The sequence below is a fragment of the Varroa destructor genome, unplaced genomic scaffold (genome assembly GCF_002443255.2).
Source record: "Varroa destructor unplaced genomic scaffold, Vdes_3.0 BEIS01000004.1, whole genome shotgun sequence".
NCBI lineage: Eukaryota > Metazoa > Arthropoda > Arachnida > Mesostigmata > Varroidae > Varroa > Varroa destructor.
In genome coordinates this window covers 846445-866084 of record NW_019211457.1, presented here as the reverse complement: position 1 = coordinate 866084, position 19640 = coordinate 846445, and the positions used below count along the sequence as shown (strand labels likewise).

Genomic DNA, 19640 nt, shown 5'->3' with positions numbered 1-19640 from the left:
ATCATTATGTTCAAATAAGTATCATTACGTTCAAATAAGTATTCATCAAATGATGTTGAAACCATGAAACAAAGGTCCCGTTTGTATCAGGAACAAAGACATTCTATTATACACATTATTTTCTATTTCTGGTTGAGATCGTAGAATTGGCCAGTATTTACTTACTAGATATAGTCGTTTGGTGAAACTGCGGAGACCACAAAGCGGACAACAATATTTGCAGAAGTATGACTCAAAAGTCGACTCTAAAAATAGACTAGCCTGGTAATAGGTTCCCTTTCTGTAATTTCCTATCCTAACCTGAAATTAATGTAGTCATCGCCATAGAAAAATATTACTAATAAAAACGCGCTCACCCAAAATAATGACAGTCAATCTAGTCGCCTAAGCATGCTTTGCTTCCTTTATTTACACAAATGACGTAAGGAGCTTGCACTCTTCAATGATTTCCTCGTCTTTATCTAAGAGAAAAAACACTTGAAGAGATGCAATAAATATCGAAACAACCATTTTCATTATAATTATGTATGTTCATTATTCATTATTAGTATTTGATCCTTACTGTTATTATTATATTTACCATTTTTACTGGTGTTTCTATTAAATATCATTAAATGAATTCCGCTTTAATTACCATGTCAATGAGAGTTTATCGCGTTGAGTGGTCATTAATACATATATGACTTCTCTCCTTTTTAGCTAAAGGGCTAAAGGGGGCAAAGGTTACTTATAAAATCGCACATATACATGTCCACATATGATAATATATTTTTTTTAGATGATTAAAATATGCACACAACTCCATACTATTACCCATAACAGTGTGTCAAACCTGCATCAAATGTCATCAAAAGATTGTGGCTTGTAGTTTGTGTTTTGTTGCTGGCTTTTTCGTTTATGTTAGACTTAAACCTTACTCGTTCCTAGTGGTTGCTCGCTGAGCACTTGACTAAGATCGAAAACTGTTATCATCAATGTCTGGGTAGATAGTAAGATAAACCCTTTCAATGACGACCTTACACGTGACAAATATCAAGGCTAGCATCAGCACCAATTTCATGCCGATCATATACGAAACTAGCAGTACCACAATCATCAAATACATAACTTTTCTTTTCGCCAGTGGCCTCAGGTAGAATCTAGCCGGGAGCTGAATTTCATTATGCTTTCTAGGACTGAGAAACGCGCGTTCTTTATGAATCTCGACATACGATGCTGGCGGTAGAATAATGTACCGTAGAATAGCCATAATTAAATAGGCTCCCCAGTCGGTGTTGCGCCGCCGATAGAGCTGTTTGATCTGTCGGCCAAACCTGGTATTCAGTTGAATTGACCATCGTTCCAACGGAGGCAATAAACATTCGATTTCGTTACTTCGAGGCGGCTGTTTTTCGGGCATGCCAAGATATCGTGAATCAAAAAGCTGCTTTCGGGGGCTTCTGCTCGTATTGCTGTCTAAGGAAACATCCATCATTTCGGCTTCAACGCTAACATTGATGTCGGGTATTTCAACGCGGAAAATTTGAGCTAGCTTATTTATGGACATCCGTAGCTTTTCCAAAGTTCGGAAATCTGAAACGGGGTTGGGCTAAAAAAAAATAGAAAAATATAGGTAATATATTAGGGTTACCTCTAAATGTTTTGTAAACAAGGCTTTGATCTAGCGCTTGGTTCTACGGACCCGGGAGTGCGATATATGCTTCATTTATATTGCTGCTATTAATTATCCTTTTGAATTAAGAAGCTCTGCACTGTATTCCTAACGCTTTTAGGAGACAATTAATCCAATAATTTGGATTAATTGTCTCCTATCCTTTGTCTCAATATTTTTTATCCACTAGAATGAAAGGCAAAATTACTGGCTAGAACCTTCTTGCTATATGAAATAACAGAGCCTCACAATATCAAAAAATGTCTTGGGTTAGTTTTGGAGCACCGTACGAAAATACAGAAAAGTTGTTTACGTAATTCGCTTTTTGGTCAATAGGCAGAAACAAACTTGATTAGCTGCGCTTGTAATATACAACTCAATAAAAGATATTAACTTTATTAAAACTATTAAAAGTTAACTTACCGTTGTGATTCCTTGCAAACTTTCCCAAAACTTAGGCCACCAACCTTTCTCCCTTAAGGATCTTTCGAGAACTTCTATTCGAGCTTCAACCCTTACTTGGCCATTGCGTAGGCTGCGGATAAGATCGCGTGCTTTAGCCCGCCAGTAGTCACTGTATACAGTCTCAAAGGTGAACCCCGGATGCTCGAATTCCACTTTTGAATGCTGAAGTAGGTCCCCTATCGCTTCTCGTCCTAAAAGCACGTCCATTAGACCTTCTTGACTAAATACCTATTAAAATCATAAAGATAAAATGAAAAAAGGCACTTGGTACTGCAATATTTATGTATTTACTTTAGTAAAATGCATATATTTATAATAAAAAATGAAAATTTACCAATGGTCGCGGGCGTTAGATTCTTCGTACAAAGAACGCCCGCGTATGAAAACTCGCACTATGGCTTATTATCAGAAATGTCGTATCTAAGGGTAATCGTGAAGCGTCAAGCTAGATATAACGATAGCCTAGCTGGATATAAAGAGGGAAGTCTAGGTATAAAGTAAGCGTTTTATTACGGTACATCATTTCAAAAAAATTCGAATAAACCACGTGCATAAAACCTTCTCGATTTAAATCGACAAATCAGGCTGATTTTGCCGATATCCGAATTAGTAGGCATCCTATGCTATCCCCGAGTGTAGGCGGACGAGCGCAAATCACAATTATAGTTATTTTTTTTATAGCGTATATTATGATAAGAATATTATCAAAACAATTAATATAAATAATAGGTTTGAAGCAATACTAAATGGCAGTACCGACAGAAAACTCGAAGCATTTACTCTGAGTATAAAGTAACGAGTCAGACACCTGTGCACCTTCACAATATCGAGTTAGCTTTTACCTTACTTATAACTTGTGTAATGACACACTTTTTGTAAGGCTCATTCCACAATTCAACATCTAAATCTACATTACCGCATCCAAAACATTGTATACAATTACCTTGCATATCCTGCTGATTAAAACGACGTTCGGCGCCAGGCTAAGGTCAAGTACGCTAATTCTTTCAAGTGCTATGAGTAAGAAATGCGTGTAGAAAAGAAGATGCTGATCAATGAACATTATATATCGGTCAGGATTGTGCAAGTCGCCGTACACACCCGAAGCCACCTCGCCACTGGCGTACCTCCATGGCTGGATAAATGCAAGCCAAACTTCAAGCGGCAACCGAAAACTCGAGTCCAATGGCCATGTCGTTAAAGCCAGTCGAATGAACTTGTATAGACGTCGTCGCAATAATGGGGGCGTGTTTGATTCGAAATAGCCGCACGAGTGAAGTTTTTTAACGAGCATGCACATGGCGCGTTGCAGCTGCTGATTTTCTCCTGGCTTCGGATTCGCGAACCATAGCTCAGACAGGACGTTCATCAGGGTCATTGTTCGGCTGCTTGAGTTTAATAAAAGCGACGAATTTGAATTCATGCTTAGATTGCTTCCGTTAAGGAGACTGTCCTTTTTCAAAAGGCAGTGGTGACCTTTGCCGACAGGCCGTCCACAGGGGTGAAATCGACTGCCGAGGCTCTGCAGGATGGTTGTCTGCACTGTGCTAGGCTCGTTGCAATCGAGGAAGTGAGCCAAATAACGATCGAATAGGGTGAAGTACACGACAGTTGGCCAGTTATTAATGTCCATCTTAATTTCGGCCACCCAAGGCTCGACGAGATGTCCTATCAGATGGAATAAAAAGTACTCAATGGGATTCAGCTGCAAATAGTTGTTGTCCAGGGAAAGCTTGTGCAAAAGGTAGTGTGAGGCATTCGATTGCACCAGCTGTTCGACCAAAGCAGTGGGTAGTTTTGTCAATGGAAGCAGGACTCGAGGTACAGTCATCTGGTGTGTAAACAGAACATTAAAGATGGGAGATTAGTCAATTTTTTTTAGGTACTACGTGCTTTTCGTACAGACCAAATGGCCGCATGAAATTAACTTTGTTAATGGTGCTAAAATATTAGTTGAGCCAATATGTGTGAACGCAGAACAACAATAATCCAAATTCACTTGATTATCACACACAGCTAAATCCATAGGTTCAAACATGCTGCTAGTCTTACAGGAGGCTACTCTATTATAAAGCCTTTATTCCCGTAGAGCATTCCCATGTGATTAGAATCCGTATGGTGTGTACGTAAAGGAATCTATGTTATGACAAAAAAAATACATGTTCCTAAGCAGGTTACCACTATTCACGTCTTCATATCCAACAAATGCCCAGTAAACAAGCGACTTGGCATACCAACGAACCTGGGTAGTAAGTTTTTCAACGAGTTGAAATACAGGACCCTTTGGCGAGAGGAGATTCACGAGGCCCATGTACTCGCCAACAGCAAGACGATCATTGATGGCGCAGAGATTGATCTCAAATAGATTACCGATCATATGCGAATAATATGCCTGAAGCTCTTTCGCGCTGTGAGTGTTCAGATGTCTGAAAAGAATTGAGTTCAGAATAGAGCATAGAGCAGCATCGCATGTCAAAGAAAAGTTTTGTTAGAGTAAACGAAAGAGTACTATCAATTTTCAGATATCAATGTGCATAGATTGTCGGTTCTATATAACTACTGTGACACTTCACGAGGTCAATGCAAATGTGCAATGCAGATCTCACTTTATAAAGCGTGAAGGTGAGTAAAATAACAGCCGTTGGTTCTAGAAGAAAATCTCAAGTAATACTTGACGTATTAGATATAAAATTCGAGACATTTATTTTTAAAAAATCCATTGTTTGGTTTTGGGTTTCACTACGCCGAAGTATACTGGTCAGTCAGACGATGCTCTTCATAAATCTCATAGTTCATTTGTCGTTTATTTTCTAAATGATTGTTAGACAGTATCATGAAGCACCTGTAAAGTGAAGCGGTTTTTTCATTACAACAATGCATACAAAAGTCGGAATCCAGCCCATATCTGTCCCAATTCGTACATGTTATAATGCTATCTAATACACATCAGTTATAAAATTCAGTCAGCCCATTTATGCTAGTTTTTCATTATACATTCACATATTCGACAAATTTCAAGCTAAGTATTCTGTTTCAGGAATACACTCTTCAGATAATAATTTTATCTATGGTTATATCATTATTGGAATTTCGCAGGTAATTGTATTGCAATAAACGGTGTACACATTCCCACTTACCACTCCAACAATATACCCAACTACTTTGCTTTCATAATAATGTACTTGATTCAGAGCCAATTTAACCTACAAAATATATGTATATTTGTTCTATTCGTCGCCACATTTTCCTTGATGCAAGTTTTCAAGCGTTTATTCCTCATCATGTAAAATGCGAGACATTTCCGAGAGGCCTTCCGACGACCCGATCTCTCTCCCCCGTGGAAAACAGCCTTAGCGGCGGGCGAGATTACTTCGCAGCGCTTGGCCCCATGCTGAAAACGGTTCTTCTTAGAAATCGTCAGCGACTAGAGCGGCGCCGAAAATGGACATTGACAGTCTCGTGCATGAAACAGGGAAGTATATTAATAGCATATGTAAGCTAATTACGGTGTTTTTTTACACCCTTTTACAGTCTTGTTTTTATCAATGCATACAATTTGAAAAGGATGGATACATCGGCAAGGTGGTGAATTTTCTTGGGGACGTTAATCACCTTGGGTCCTGAATCAGAAGTTCATGAGCTCTCCGTTTCTTTGGCTAGGACTGCAAAAGGGCAAACAATATTATTACGAAAAAACACGAACTTTTCAGTTCTCTCGTCCTTTATATCACAGCACCCACCCGTCAAAAGTAGAGGTACAGTTATAAAAGTGAGATAACCGGAAACATTGCCTACAATATTACTAGGTGGAGAGGTGAATAGAAGCACTTTTTAGGCGTAAGAATGAAATAACTGGGAGCCAGTGAATGTTCATCCAAGGGCCATCGATTACAACAACACCAGGGGGTCTGAACAACAAACCTAGCTAGCCCATCTAAACTCCCAGAGCCGAACGTTCCAGTAACCGGGCCAGCTTCAAGAGGACGAGTTACCGCCAGTCGGAAGGAAAGACCACCAAGCCGAGCAGGTGGACTACAGCCACACTCATTCAACGTTCGAGGACTTTATATAACAGGCTCTTGCAGCAATGAAGACTGAAGAGCTAGCCCTTGCACGCGACGACTGAATCACCGCAGCCGTTCCCCCCCAAAACTGGACCTTAAGGAACTGATAAAAATAACATTGCAGAACTGCGAGAAAGCTGCAACCCTGGCGCTCCTTTCCCCAGAAGCCCTAGACAGTATAAATATTCTCGCGCTAACAGAGGCTTAGGCAACTAGCTCTTTTTAATATAACACGTTTCATTCTGCGCATTGCCCGACAATAAACAGACCTGGCCGCCCTAGTGGATGTATCTCCGTTTTCTAAAAATATAAAATAAGCGATCTCGCGCCGTGCCTAATGGAAAGAATGACTTGTGTGACCAGCGATTAAACCTTGTAGCAGCCTCTGTTCGGCCGGCTAATTCAGAGTCAACGCACGTACCGGTAAGGAAACTCGTCAATGGGCTGAAAGAACTTTTCCTAGAACATGCAGAACGTTCGGTCATCGATATTTGTTATTATCGGGGATAGGGTAAAGTTCAAAGGTTAAAGTAATTTCCTGTCAGAGAGCGCAAGCATTTGTGCTCATGTATCAGTAGCGATAGATCTCATTGTCCAAGTTACACCCGCGCAAAGTGTCAAACACCAAGCTCAGTCGAGATGCTTTGATGTAAGCAAACTTCTGAAATGCACCCACAAAGTTCTTTCTGTCGCCGAGGCGGTAAATGCCGAAACCTATGCAAAACATTGGTTGAAATTATCGAGTCTACAGTACAGCTTCTCCACCTTCGCCGAAGTACAGGCCGTTTAACTATATTTAGAGCCTTGTCCCAAAGCTCCAAATGGCCTTTAGGCATACATCCGAGGTACAGCATAAATGCTACCCCTTAGCCTTCATCTTTAAAACCTGTCAAAAAACGTATGCAGCACGGAAACAACGGTATCTTGAGCAGCTGGAGACATGTTTGATCGCCGCTATAGAACGTTAATTGTACAAGTAGCTAACGCACCATGGCAATCCGACGACTTGCTTTATTCGGTCTTCGTCCTTGAAATATCGTTTCTCGGAGATGTTTCCGCCAATAGATACGATACCACGCACAGTGCCCCTTTTCGCCGCAACGTGGCAAGAGGAGATTTTAATACAACGTGATATCCTTCAATAAAATTCCGTCATAAGGTGCCTACGCAACAGCAAAGCCGTTGGTTCAGGTAAAATCTACAACGAGCATCTCAAATGCACCATCGTTCTGGCCTCGTCTTGGACAGCGCTGTTTAATAAATGTTTGCGTACTAATACATTCCCAGCACAGCAGTGAGGTGCTAACCTATTAATGATTTCCAAAGGAGAGAGCGACCTTATCTCGTTATCGTCATGGCCGGAAATAGCGAAGAAATGTTTGCTATCGGTTGCTCTCCAGCTTGCTGACTAAGGTACTAAATAGCTACTTACGAAGCATACACGTCATCTCAATGCTGAACCGGAAAGAACGTTGCATGAAAACGGCGCGCAGGATCATGATGGCTGACCTCAAAAAAGCACTGGCAACACAATCCGCTACACGCGGTGCTTATCGACTTAGAGGCAGCCTTCGGCTCGGCGCCCAAAAACAAGGTTCTGTTCACACTAGCCGAGGTAAATGGCCCTATGAATGTACTCAACTTTTCTGGTGTGATTATACAGGAAAACAGAAAAACCATTTATGGCGGAGTAGCCAAACTCCCGCTCTTCAAGCGGACAACGCCCTGGTTTAGGGAAGTAACGTACGCCTACTCTTATCCTCCATCTTGTTGAAAGTCCTTTCTAATCGCCTCATTACTTATGCCTAGCAGCTGCGCTTAACTTATTCGATCCCAAAGCAGCTTCGATCGCAACATATGAAATACGCATCGTGTGGGTCAATATTACAGTACAGAACTTCGAACTCCTTCCCAAAAAAGCGTTGGAACTATACAAAGAGCTCCAAAATCGTTTCGCGTGTCTCCTAGCAGACTCGCCACTGCTGTTCGAGGATTTACGGTGTCGTTTTGAGCCCCCAGAAACGAAAGCACTCATAACGAACTTTGGGAAACAGGAGCAAAAGTCCGCGCAGATTGACAGGGATCTCTTTGCTTCATGTGCAGTTAGGAATTATGAGTGGAAAGGGATGAACCAGCTAAATAGACACGTCGTCATTCGCTTTGCCGCGCCTGAGTTTTACCATAGACTCTGCAAGGAACTAGGTTTCCACGAATTCGATCATACATGTAAATGCTGCGAATGCAAGTAAAACTGTGATGGATAACGTGTCGCTCAATACATTCTGATATCAGCTCCAGGACGTCTGGCAAATCTCTCAAACTAGTTTTATAAGTCAAAGAGACGTATATAACTCACACGACGCAAATCGTTTTTAAATCGTTCTATTGATATTGGGATACTGTGTTGTTAATCTGTATTTATGAAATTTTGTATGCAGCTTTTGATTACTACTAGCGAAGATGAATAAATATAATTTGATTAATTTATCCTTTATCACGAAACGGCAGAACTCACTTAGTTAAAAGTTCGCATTTTCGGAAGATGTTTGGTTCCCGGAGAATAAGGAAAGGGTCGTTCTGCAAGTTGTATGTTGGTCCGGGTGGCAAGGACCCATAAATAATGCTTCCGATTGGATTGTGCATCTTGTTCAATGGGTTTTCCGTCACCTACGTTAGTTAGTTCCTTGCTGGTGCGTCAGGTTTGAAGTTCTTATGCACTAATGCGGCAAGTAGAATTTTACTAAATACATATTGACGCCCTCGAATAGACACCACTTTTGCACATACACAAAAAACCTAACATAATATATAAAAATCAGATTCGAACTTTGCCAATTTCACGAACGAATTTTACAATAAGCCTCGGCAATTCGCCGCGTTCAGGCGCCGAAATGTTTGCATGCAACAAATGGAACACGATAACAAAATTCAACCAGAAAGGGTAATGCAAAGGCGGGAAAATTCAAGCTTCATCAGGATCAACAAAATGCCTCATATACCGTGTGCAATTTGTGTGAATAAAGAAATTTATATAATATATTTGAATATAGCAGACGGATATATAGATATATTTTTTTTGCTTTAAAGGCTATATATGTGTCATATTGAGAACGAGAAAGCATATCTTATCTCCGAGGTTGAGAGGTTTTTATAATAATATGTGCTTTGAAGCCATAAAACTCGGCACAATATCGAATTCACCCTTCGATCTTAGTTAAATAAAAGACGTAATGGCGAGCATCCAAATAGAGAATAGTGTGCATATTAAATGACAGGTTATTTATTCGGTATTATACAGCTGATACTTTGAGCTCCCTATCGGAAGTAATGTAGAATTATTATGTTCCAGGTGCACAATAATAGAGATGCTTTTGTTAATCATCATTATTATTATTGTTGTTGATGTGAAATAAATGTATAGTGTGTGACAATATTGTATTTCCGTTGGAATCGATTTTTTTTAAAAGCAAAAAAAAAAAATGAGCACAAGAAAGACGGAAGTTCATTTCATAAATACAAAAATTCTCATTACTGTACATTAAATTTAATCCAAGTGACTCGAAAAATTTAAGTATAAGCTAAGTTCGAAGAAGTTTTATATGCAGCATTTTTTTTTTAATGAGATGCAAAAATCAGAAGAGGAGCATGGAAGTGTTACATTCAGAATGAAAGGTGGTCTTACATATATAGTCACTTTTCCATCTGTATATTTATGCCTGTTTATAGACGTCTTTATATAATGCATGGTTTCGGCGAATTTCGCTTTTTAATTTTTATTTAAGTTTTGAGTAATATAAGTATTACAATTGAATAGTATTTATTCAATTGCAAAACTAAGATAGTTAGGATATTTTTTTATAATACTATCAGTAGGTTAATCTTTTTCTAGTGTTTAGTCACATACAAAGTTGTATCGACTTCATAAAAGAGGTTGTAACATTTGAACGAAATGCTTACACAAATCTAGAACGAAGAATCCGTGAATCGTGAAATTAAACAAGGTAGCATGTTTAGACAACCTTGGTAGTCCTAAATAAAGTCCATCCTATTTGAGATTCACATTTGAATGAGCTAGATCGACTGTTCTGCATTTAGTTCGCAATTTACTGAAGGCTTCGAAGAACATCACCAATTGTATTACATCACGCCAACTTCAGAAACGAAACCAACAAACCCGTCAATGAGACCCACAAAGCCATCACCTAACTGACCTTAGACAAATGTTACATACTACTTATACTTTGCAATTCCTGCAGACGCGCCGTTCCGAAGCACCAAACGGCTTTTTGGTTTGGTTATTATACAAGAATAGCATTAGGGTCACAGTAAGCTTCCAGAGAAAGCTTCGCATGGTGTCATAAAGTTTTTTTTATTTTTCTTTATTTTTGTCATTTTATTCAAATGACACGTTGAATCCTAACGCAATTATGCTTTTTTCGTAACAAAAAAGTGATCCGTATAAGAAGCATTAATATTTATTACTGTTATCCTCTTCAAATTTCAGTTTCCTTTCAGTTTCATTTGTCACAATATTTTCTCAAACATGAATACAAAGTAATCCTTATTCCGACACGCAGTTATAGAGGATAATATAGCATTCTAATATAATAAAACGTCACTTGGTGTTAATAGAAGTGAAGAATAGACATTAAGAACCAGGCACCTGCTTGACAATTCGTTTTCGTTGTTGACCTTGGGGCTTTTTATTATTTTACATTATAATGCTGGCAACATGATAGAATTTCTAAATTGTCTATTTTATCAATCGATCAATGTTATGCTGCTTAGCTGGACTAGGTAAAAGCGACACGAATAGCTATGCTAGTGATGATGATGACGAGTATGATTCCACTGCATAGTAAACAAATACATTGACGCTTGGCTATATAAAATAGTTGTAGCGTACGGTCCTCTATTGTTCCGCGTAACTATCAAGTTTTCTTGCTAAAATTCCTCAGTTCTTTTTCGACGTAAATCGCTCAACCGTACTCCGGCCATCGACAAACTTGGTCCGGAATAACACGTTAGCGTTGCTAAAGAGTCCGTCCTTTAGCGAAACAATGATAAACTGCGAGCTCTTAAAGTGATTCTTGATCATTAGGCCAATATTTTGCGTGTGCGAGAGATCCAACGCGGCGTCCACTTCATCCAGGATATAAATTGGTGCCGGCTTGAATAGCAACATCGCAAGAATCAGTGATAAGGCTACGAGAGAACGCTGGCCTCCGCTAAGTTCCGTAAGCGACTCCTTCCAGACTCCACCGAACGACACCTGAATGGTGCAATGAAGTACGTCAATTCGAAATCTGTATATAGACGGAATAGACATTTCATGTCTATGTACTTATTTCATAAGCGATCACTGCTATACCGAGCTTTATCGTATGAGAATTGCCTCTTACCTCATCGTATCATTCCTTCATACTTATATAAAACAGTAAAAAACAGGTATTTTTGAGCAATTTTACATGCACTGTATAGCGAGTCAATGCAAAAAGATAGTTCTTGTCCAAAGAAAAAGAATATTGCAGAAGTGAGACTAGGCACTTGTACCTTAACCTCAAGACCATCCAGGAGGCTCTTGCCATCTGGTGGTTGCAATTTGGCATTGGCGCCTGTAAGCAAATTGCTGAAGATGTCCCCAAAATCCTTGTTCACTCGCTGATACGCTGCTCTAATCGTCGCCTCTTTCTTGATGTCGAGTTCTTTCATCGTCTGAAGTATGCTATCCTTATCCTTCATCACTTGGGTCCGCTTCTTCATTAGATCTTTGTACTGGGCTTCGATCTAAACACCACAGAGCCAACAGGGTTCTTATAATTACCAAAAAAAGATCGCTATGCACAAACAATTGAAGATTGTCAAACTATCAATAAACCCGGCCCCGTCGCTACGTGTCAACAAACACTGGTAGTCAACCTACAAGAATATGACTCATAGACACAGCGACTTAACGGCAAAGTTTCTGATTGACAGAAGTTCAAGGTTGCTCTTTCGCGTTATGACTCATAAATATTGTACGCTTCGAATGAATAAGGAACTATTTTATAGCTCCTTTTTTTTTTAATATATATTTTATAATACTAAGCAAGCGCTAACTAATAAACATAAAAAAAGCCGTCATTAGAGAAACACTGCCTACAGTTCGTTTCCTTCAAACGCACCTAACACTTTAAAACATTATCCGTACTTTTCGATGTACATCAGGCGCTACGGTAAGAACCACAACGACAAAACTTCGCGATAGATATGTACTAATATTCGCCCTCAGTCAGAATTCGTGGACTGCTAGAGCCATAAATAGGGTTTGACAAATCTATAAAATGTTGCCGAAAAATGCAAGTATAAGCAATACCGGAAAACGGTCAGGTCTAATTATCTTTAAGTATTTGAACGACAATTACCTGACTCGCTTGTGTATGCGCCCGAGCATTGACAGTCTTCGATAATTTCTCTTTCTGACTAGCTAACTCCTTCACTTTGCGACCAACCTCACGTGGTTCGTTTCGACCGAAGTCGTAGTCCGTATTTGGTTTTCCGAAATGCTCACGATCCTTGCGGATCCACGGATACTGGTCAAGCATCGCTTGGACGCCCTCCGCCGCATCAACTGCTTCTCTGCGCTTCTTTTTAACATCGTGCTCGGCCTGCTGATTGGAGAGTTTCATCTCGTCAGACTGTTTTTGCTTACGTTCCACATCTTTGTAGCGACTTGCGATCTCGGCAGATTGAGCCTGGACTAGTTGCCTGTGCTCCTTTAGCTTCAGCGCCGCGTTTTTCTTCGCTTCGATCCGAACTGCTAGAGCATCTTCTTGAGCTTTCAACTGCGTGGTTAACTCATTAAGTGCTTCATTACAAATATTCGACTTTTGCTGAGCCTCTGTAAATAGGCAGTACATAAACCGAATTGATAGGTTAGAATTGTCTAGCTAACGTACATGTGACCGCATTGAATATGAGCATACAAAATAAGCATGCCAAATTTACAAACGGAGTTTCCATTCTTGTAACACTGCAAGAGACGCAACGCTATAGGCCAAAAAAGAGGCTCACTTTCGCTATAACAAATTCCAAACATTTTTTTAAGAAATTTTTTGGAATTTATGTGACTGATAGGCTACTCGTATAAATGGTTGAATATGTACATACTGAAAACTTCATACCTTCATACACATACCTTCAATTTCTTTCGCAAGTAAGTCAATATCTCCGTGTAATTCCTTCAGTTTGAATTCCTTGTTTCCACATTTTTCTGCGGCCTCTTTCGCTATTTTCGCGCACCGCTCGATTTTCGCCTTGGCCTCTTTAATTTCCTTCTCTTGCTGGCCTTTGGCATTTATCATCTGATCTTTCAGCTTTTTAATTTTTGCATCGGCTTTCGTTTTTCGAACAGTCATTTCTTCAACAGTTTTTCGACGCTGCTCAAGCTCAGTGACCATCGCTTCGACTTCTTCTCGAAGCTGGGCGTGTGTGGTGTTTGCCAAACGGGTTTTCCACTGCTCCCATTCAACGCGTCGCTGCATTAAATCCCGATTAAGAGCGTTGAAGCGATCAGCTTGCGTTTCCGACAAGCGAAGCTCTTCTGAGATCCTCTCATAGTGTTCCTAAAGTCGAAAATAGTGTGTAGCATAGAGATATTTATGAGTCTTATTTTTATGAACAATAGTAACAGTATACTAATATGTAGACAAAAGTGGCAAAAGAATCTTAAGTAAGAAGAAATTAGTTACAGTAGTTGTTGTGTTGTTGAGTACTTTCTCCTGGTCAACTCTCGACCTGGATTTTTCCACTGAATCCGGCTTTGGTGTTTCTTCGGACCGCACCTCTACGAAGGCCATGGGCTGAACATGCTTGACCTTGTGGCTATGCTATATGTGTTCTCACAGTTTCGTTTTATGCTCTCCTCACTGTAGTAATATTTAAAAGTGATCTCGATTTTGCGCAAATGTCCGTGTCAAACACTGAAACAGTGCAGACGCACACAATAATAAATGGCTACGTTCAATAACTACATCAATGATTTCCTATTTCGGATTTAACTTACCTCAATTTGCTTTAGCTCAAGCTGAGTGGCCCGCCTTTGTTCAAGTTTCTCAAGTGCACTAGGTCCTTGAGCGGACGAACCTCCGCTCAGCATCCCGCTGGGATCACACGTTGAACCGCACGCCGATACTGTCTTAGTGTTCACTGACCTGTCGTAAGCGACCCGTTCAGCGATATCGAGTGATGCTGCAATCAATGTACGGCCAAAAACGTATTTCATCGTTTCCTCGAGTCGATGATCAAATGTGATTAGATCGAGCGCCCGGAACACGTTATTGTGTCCACCAACATTTTGGGCAGCTTGGAGTCGACTCTGATCAACTTCAGAACCCCGAATTTTGTTCAGTGGAATGATTGTGACTCGTCGCTGAAGTTGGCCATTCTTTAAGAGCTGTTTTGCTGTTTTGTCATTGTCAACGATCACCTGAAACAGTTTGCCACCGGCTGCTGCTTCGACGGCACGAGCCCATTTTCGGTCTTTCAGCTGGAATAACTGGCAGACTGGACCTATCACCTTAGAACGATCAAACCCGTGGTATGGGTCACGATAATTGAAAACCAGATGCTGATTAACTGCATCGAAGTTGTCTACCTCAGCTTTGAGCTTTCGAAGCTTAGGGACCAGTTCTTGTTTCTTACAGTCAAGTTCCTCAACAAGTTCCGCATCGTACCCAAGTAATGCCAGCTGCTCCTGCAGTTGTTTTACGGCCAATTCTCTGTTCTGTAAAATGTGGCGAAAATAAAACAATGCAAGAACTCGTTAGATAATGTTTTTATTTAACAACATTAAAAACAGTTTCGTTAAATTTGAAGCTAAATTAAACAGTATTTTTGCTGAATCGCATGCCAACCTTCACATTGAGTTGATACGTCACAACCTTACTGTCTGACTGCACTAGTAATAATAATAATAATAACAATAGGACATTTTTAAGCATAAGCATAAATTTTGTGCTTCATTTATAATCTCTGTACGACATGATTTCTTTTTTAATCAAAATTAGATACCTGCATTTCGGCATTTTCCTTCTGGAAGAAATTTTCAGTCTCGGCTAGTTGTTTGGCCTTTATCTTGTAGGCTGGCTCTATGTGTCGGATTGCGTTTTTTGCCTGCTGCATTTCATCAGTGCAAATAGCAGATTCGACTTCCGCCTGTCGAAGTTGTTCCGTAACAGTTGTCGCTACTCCATCCTCGTTGGTTGTCATACCTCAAAACAAACAAGCCACGCATAAGGATATTTATATAAAGGCAACATGAATTATACTTTCAGTTTCATTATAAAGGGCGGCATCGAACGACTAGAAAATTACCGTAATGTTTGAAATGTAAAAAAAACAAAAGAAAGCCTATTTTACCCAACGATAGCCCTTTCACCTAATGAAAGCGTCCGTAGTTGTCTTGAAAGATGCAAAAACAAGTTGAGAGATAAACTCAAATAGTTGTAGTCGTATTGCTGAACTTGCTTTTTGGGGACGAGCGATTTCATGTAGTTGAAAGCTTAATCATCTAGACTAAGAGGTAGAATAATGTAGGTTAAGTATCATTTGGAGAAAACTAGTAGGTTATTTAACACTTAATATAGCAAGTTCTAAATATAGTAATTCAATAGATCACACTTAAGTCAATAAGCTTGAATGGGACACACAAACTTGAACTGTATATAGCGGCGTACCCATAGCAAGCGCTTCTAGGTTTTTCTTTGCTAAATCCAGTTCCTTTTCGGCTTGATTCTTGTCCTCAAGCAGGGTCCCCGAAGCTGCTTTAAGTCCTTCAATATCAGCATGTTTTTTCGCAATCTGGGATTCAGCCTCCAGGATGTTCTTGCTTGCCTCCTTCAGTGACTTTCGTTCACGATTTACCTGCTCGTTTAAATGTTTAACATCCGATTCGCCTTTGGCTTGCTCCAACTCACGTTTCTTTAACTCTTCTTCTAGACCCTAAGAAAAATTATACAATACACAAACACGTACATGACGTATCGTTAAACCACCTATTAATTTAATTATACTCATCAACTCGAAACGAAGTGTACCTATGCTTTGTTTCGCACCCAGGCCAACTCACAGTTCCCTACGCAAAGAAAATGCGTTACCACTATTATACTGCTATATTAGAGCAGGCTACCACCATTATACTGCTATATTACAGCGGCAGTATCGTTGAATCAATTAAGATCCGACTCATTTGTCTTCATTACGTTCCAGTTTTGAATTAGCCTTTCCGTGGAAGTGATTCAGTTGCGTTAGTTCTTCTTGCACTGATTGATTAGAGTTTTGACTTTAACAGACATTTTTTAGCACGCAGAATCTGCTCTCACCTGAAGCTTATTGCCACTTTGTTGATCTTTATCCTTCTCAAGCTCTTTAAGTTCCTCCTTCGCTTGTAGAATTTGTTCTTTAAGTTCCTCAATTTTGGCTAAATTTTCTTCTACAGTCTTTACCAACTGCTCAACTTCGTTAGCCAAACGCCGCTCGCCTTCCTCGGCACAGAGAAATTGCCATGCCGTGTGCACTTTTTGTAGCTGTTCTAGCTGGCGACAAATCGTGTTGTAACGAGCAAATGCTTGGCGGTCCTCTGCAAGCTAAGAGCGAACGAACCAAAACTAAGCACGTTAGTAGTTTATAACTTTTTTTTACTATTACACAAATTATGTGGTATCTTATAAGGTAAGATAATGGATAATAGAACCAGACGTAAAACTCATAAGGTGAGTTTTACGTCTGGTTCTATTGCCTTAGTTAAGCACTGCCTCAAATGGCTAGAAGTCCCTCCCGACATGAAATGTGTCTAAACGCGGTTTTGAACCTAGACAACCTCACGTGCACCTCCGACTTCCTTACTAGTGGGTTAGTATTTTTCTGTATGGACTGATTTTGCTGTCCTGCAGTTACAGCTCATCACATAAATCGCTACTTAAACGTCTCTTAAAAAAAGGCCTGCAGTTAAAACAGCTCATCTGCATCGAAAATCGGTAATTATTATAGGTCTCACTTTTTAACTTCCTAAATTTCAGAATTATAGCACATTGCTCCAAATAAGCACTGGTGATCATTGATTTACCTTAGGCACCCGGCTCAGGCCTGAATCCTAAAATCTGGTCAAACATTCGCAAACATCCATTCGTTTACGTTTTATCTAAAAAAAAGTGATAGGTATACTACTTCTAATACCTAATTGGACATCTACCTTCGTCATCTGTGGCTCAAGATCTTCCTGCAACACCTGCTGTGTCTGCATGAGTTTACTATCCTTTTTTTCTATCGTTCGCCGCGTTTCTCGTTTTTTGTCCTCATACATGCGGGTTCCGGTAGCCTCTTCCAACATGGCCAGGATTTCTGGCGGTTTCATGTTTAACACTTTTGTCACTCGGCCTATAACATTCAACCATCACAAATACAGTGCATTTACGTAAGTATACTAATTTCAGGTAAAAAAAAATACACAGAACTATTGAGGCTACCTTAACTTCCTATACATAAAATTAACATTTTGAAATGCTATAGAATAGATAATAGTAAAGAAGTCAACAATTTCAGAATACTACACATTTTACATAGAATAATGATAATAATAATAATAGACTGACTCATATCGAGCAATCTATAAACTGCATATCTTTTTGTTTCTGGACACGCTTGTGTATCTTAATTACTGTGCTTAATGTTCCGCTACTTTGCTCTTTAAATACAAAACGCTAGGTTAATCTAGGTTGAGCTCAAACTCACCTTGCATTATGAGAAAATGCGGATTATTAACGTTCAGCGACACTGATCCAAAAAGATCCTTAACTTTATTAGCTGGCACCACGGTTCCATTAATCAAGTACCTATTGATATATTAAAAAATAACACGATCTGTCAGCAATAGAAATTATTTCTATATTTAGATTTTCTTTCAAAACTGCTAAGTACGGTCATGGAACTAAGGTTGTATCTAGTCAAAGTAACATATATCCGCATACTCCTGTCAGTTTACTAGAAACAATACTAAGAAAAATTTCGTATGACGGAAAATATCTGATAACAGTCCACAAAAGTAGTTCGGTACATCTCGATGATCGCACCTGTTCTTGCCCTGCTGCTTATAGACCTGCCGAGTGATCGTAATCTCGTTGCACGTATCATAGCCGACGGGACTCTGGGACTTATCGCTATTGTCGAAGACGATGGATACGGTTGCCTTCTCGATTCCCGCCTGACCATTTTTGTAGATCAGCTCTTGAAGGTTATTGGCGCGTACATGTGACAAATTCGTGATGCCTGGGTCATGATACACAATCGTTAAGAAAGCGAAGAACAATTAGATCCAGCAAAAGACAGGCAAGACAACGCAAAAATGGAATAAATACGAATGTCTGTTATAGAGACGGCATAAATATTGTGCAACTTGAAGTATGATATTTTCATGTTGCCCTGTCCAAATAGTCCATAACAGTCCGCAATGCTTTGCCAGCGGCTGTAGGGCTCTCATTTGGCAGATAGAGCTGTAATATTAATCTGACAGAGGAGAACATAGGAACCTATGTTTTCCTCTGTTATATTGGCAATACAGTGAATCATCGAAACCTTTATGCGATGACGAAATCATGCCAAGCAATGAGAGTCGTGGAAATACAACTAAACAGCTAAAATAGTGCACAGTTACTTCACCAAGTCTTTTACTCATGATTATCGATTTCTAATACCTCTTGACCTCCATTGCATACAGCATACATAAAAAAAAGCTTTTCATTTACCTAGCAGTACAATAGTATCGTCTATATATATATGCAGTTATACAATGGAACATCCTATTTTTTTTCGACGAACTGGTTTGGATTTCGTCGTTGGCTGAGAAAGATAGGTAAACTTAAGGTCACTCTATCTACATTTATATAAGACTTAAGATGGTTCTATTATATTATTATTTGCTTAATTACAGCAAGCAATGCAATATTTGTTAGTTGAATCAACAGCGTACAAACTACATAATTTATTTAGGTGGGCAACGACCGTTTCAACCAGTGCCTAAATCTGTTTTCCTTACCTAAAACGAAGCAGATCGAATCCAGGATATTAGATTTTCCCGAGCCATTCAGTCCTGTAATGGCGTTGAACGACGAATCAAAGTCCGTGATCTCCGTCTTCGTCGCGTACGACTTAAAACCATCGAGTATAATCTTTGTTATGTGCATCTCGTTTTTGGAACCATCCGGATGGCTGTTAACCTTCTAACACCACCTTCCAGCGGACTCTGCTAGCGACGCAGACCAACAACACAAAATAATGCAGCGTCGATTTACTGACAAGAAATAAGAAAACGCCGGACAGGGACACGCACCACGCAAAACTTGCACCGAAACACAAAACGAGAAAATTCGAACACTAAATTTTCATTTAAATCCAGTATTCGACCAGGGCGCCAGTAACCGTTCGAT

The 19640-nt window shown here is 39.7% G+C and overlaps 2 protein-coding genes across 4 annotated transcripts; both read right to left on the bottom strand.

Annotated features, from left to right (window-relative positions):
• Positions 1–377: 377 nt before the first annotated feature.
• Positions 378–9092, bottom strand: LOC111249883 (sphingomyelin phosphodiesterase 4). 2 transcript variants are annotated; one of them, XM_022804333.2, is made up of 5 exons: positions 8696–9092; positions 4359–4542; positions 3060–3947; positions 2075–2344; positions 378–1588 (listed from the first exon to the last, which is right to left on the bottom strand). In XM_022804333.2, the coding sequence occupies exons 1-5, from the start codon at positions 8821–8823 to the stop codon at positions 950–952; spliced, it is 2109 nt and encodes a 702-aa protein (XP_022660068.1). In that variant the 5' UTR covers positions 8824–9092; the 3' UTR covers positions 378–949. The 2 variants fall into 2 exon arrangements, with proteins under 2 accessions (XP_022660068.1, XP_022660069.1); XM_022804334.2 differs by lacking the exon at positions 8696–9092 and adding an exon at positions 7613–8456.
• Positions 9093–10639: 1547 nt separating this feature from the next.
• Positions 10640–19617, bottom strand: LOC111249009 (structural maintenance of chromosomes protein 2-like). Of its 2 annotated transcripts, XM_022802246.2 has the most exons (12): positions 19250–19617; positions 18288–18483; positions 17950–18050; positions 17411–17595; positions 16542–16805; positions 15897–16161; positions 15232–15431; positions 14225–14944; positions 13358–13784; positions 12585–13060; positions 11734–11967; positions 10640–11452 (listed from the first exon to the last, which is right to left on the bottom strand). In XM_022802246.2, exons 1-12 carry the CDS (start codon positions 19395–19397, stop codon positions 11135–11137), a joined length of 3534 nt encoding a protein of 1177 aa, XP_022657981.1. In that variant the 5' UTR covers positions 19398–19617; the 3' UTR covers positions 10640–11134. The 2 variants fall into 2 exon arrangements, with proteins under 2 accessions (XP_022657981.1, XP_086844213.1); XM_086988087.1 differs by lacking the exon at positions 17950–18050 and having other exon boundaries at positions 19250–19390.
• Positions 19618–19640: the final 23 nt, after the last annotated feature.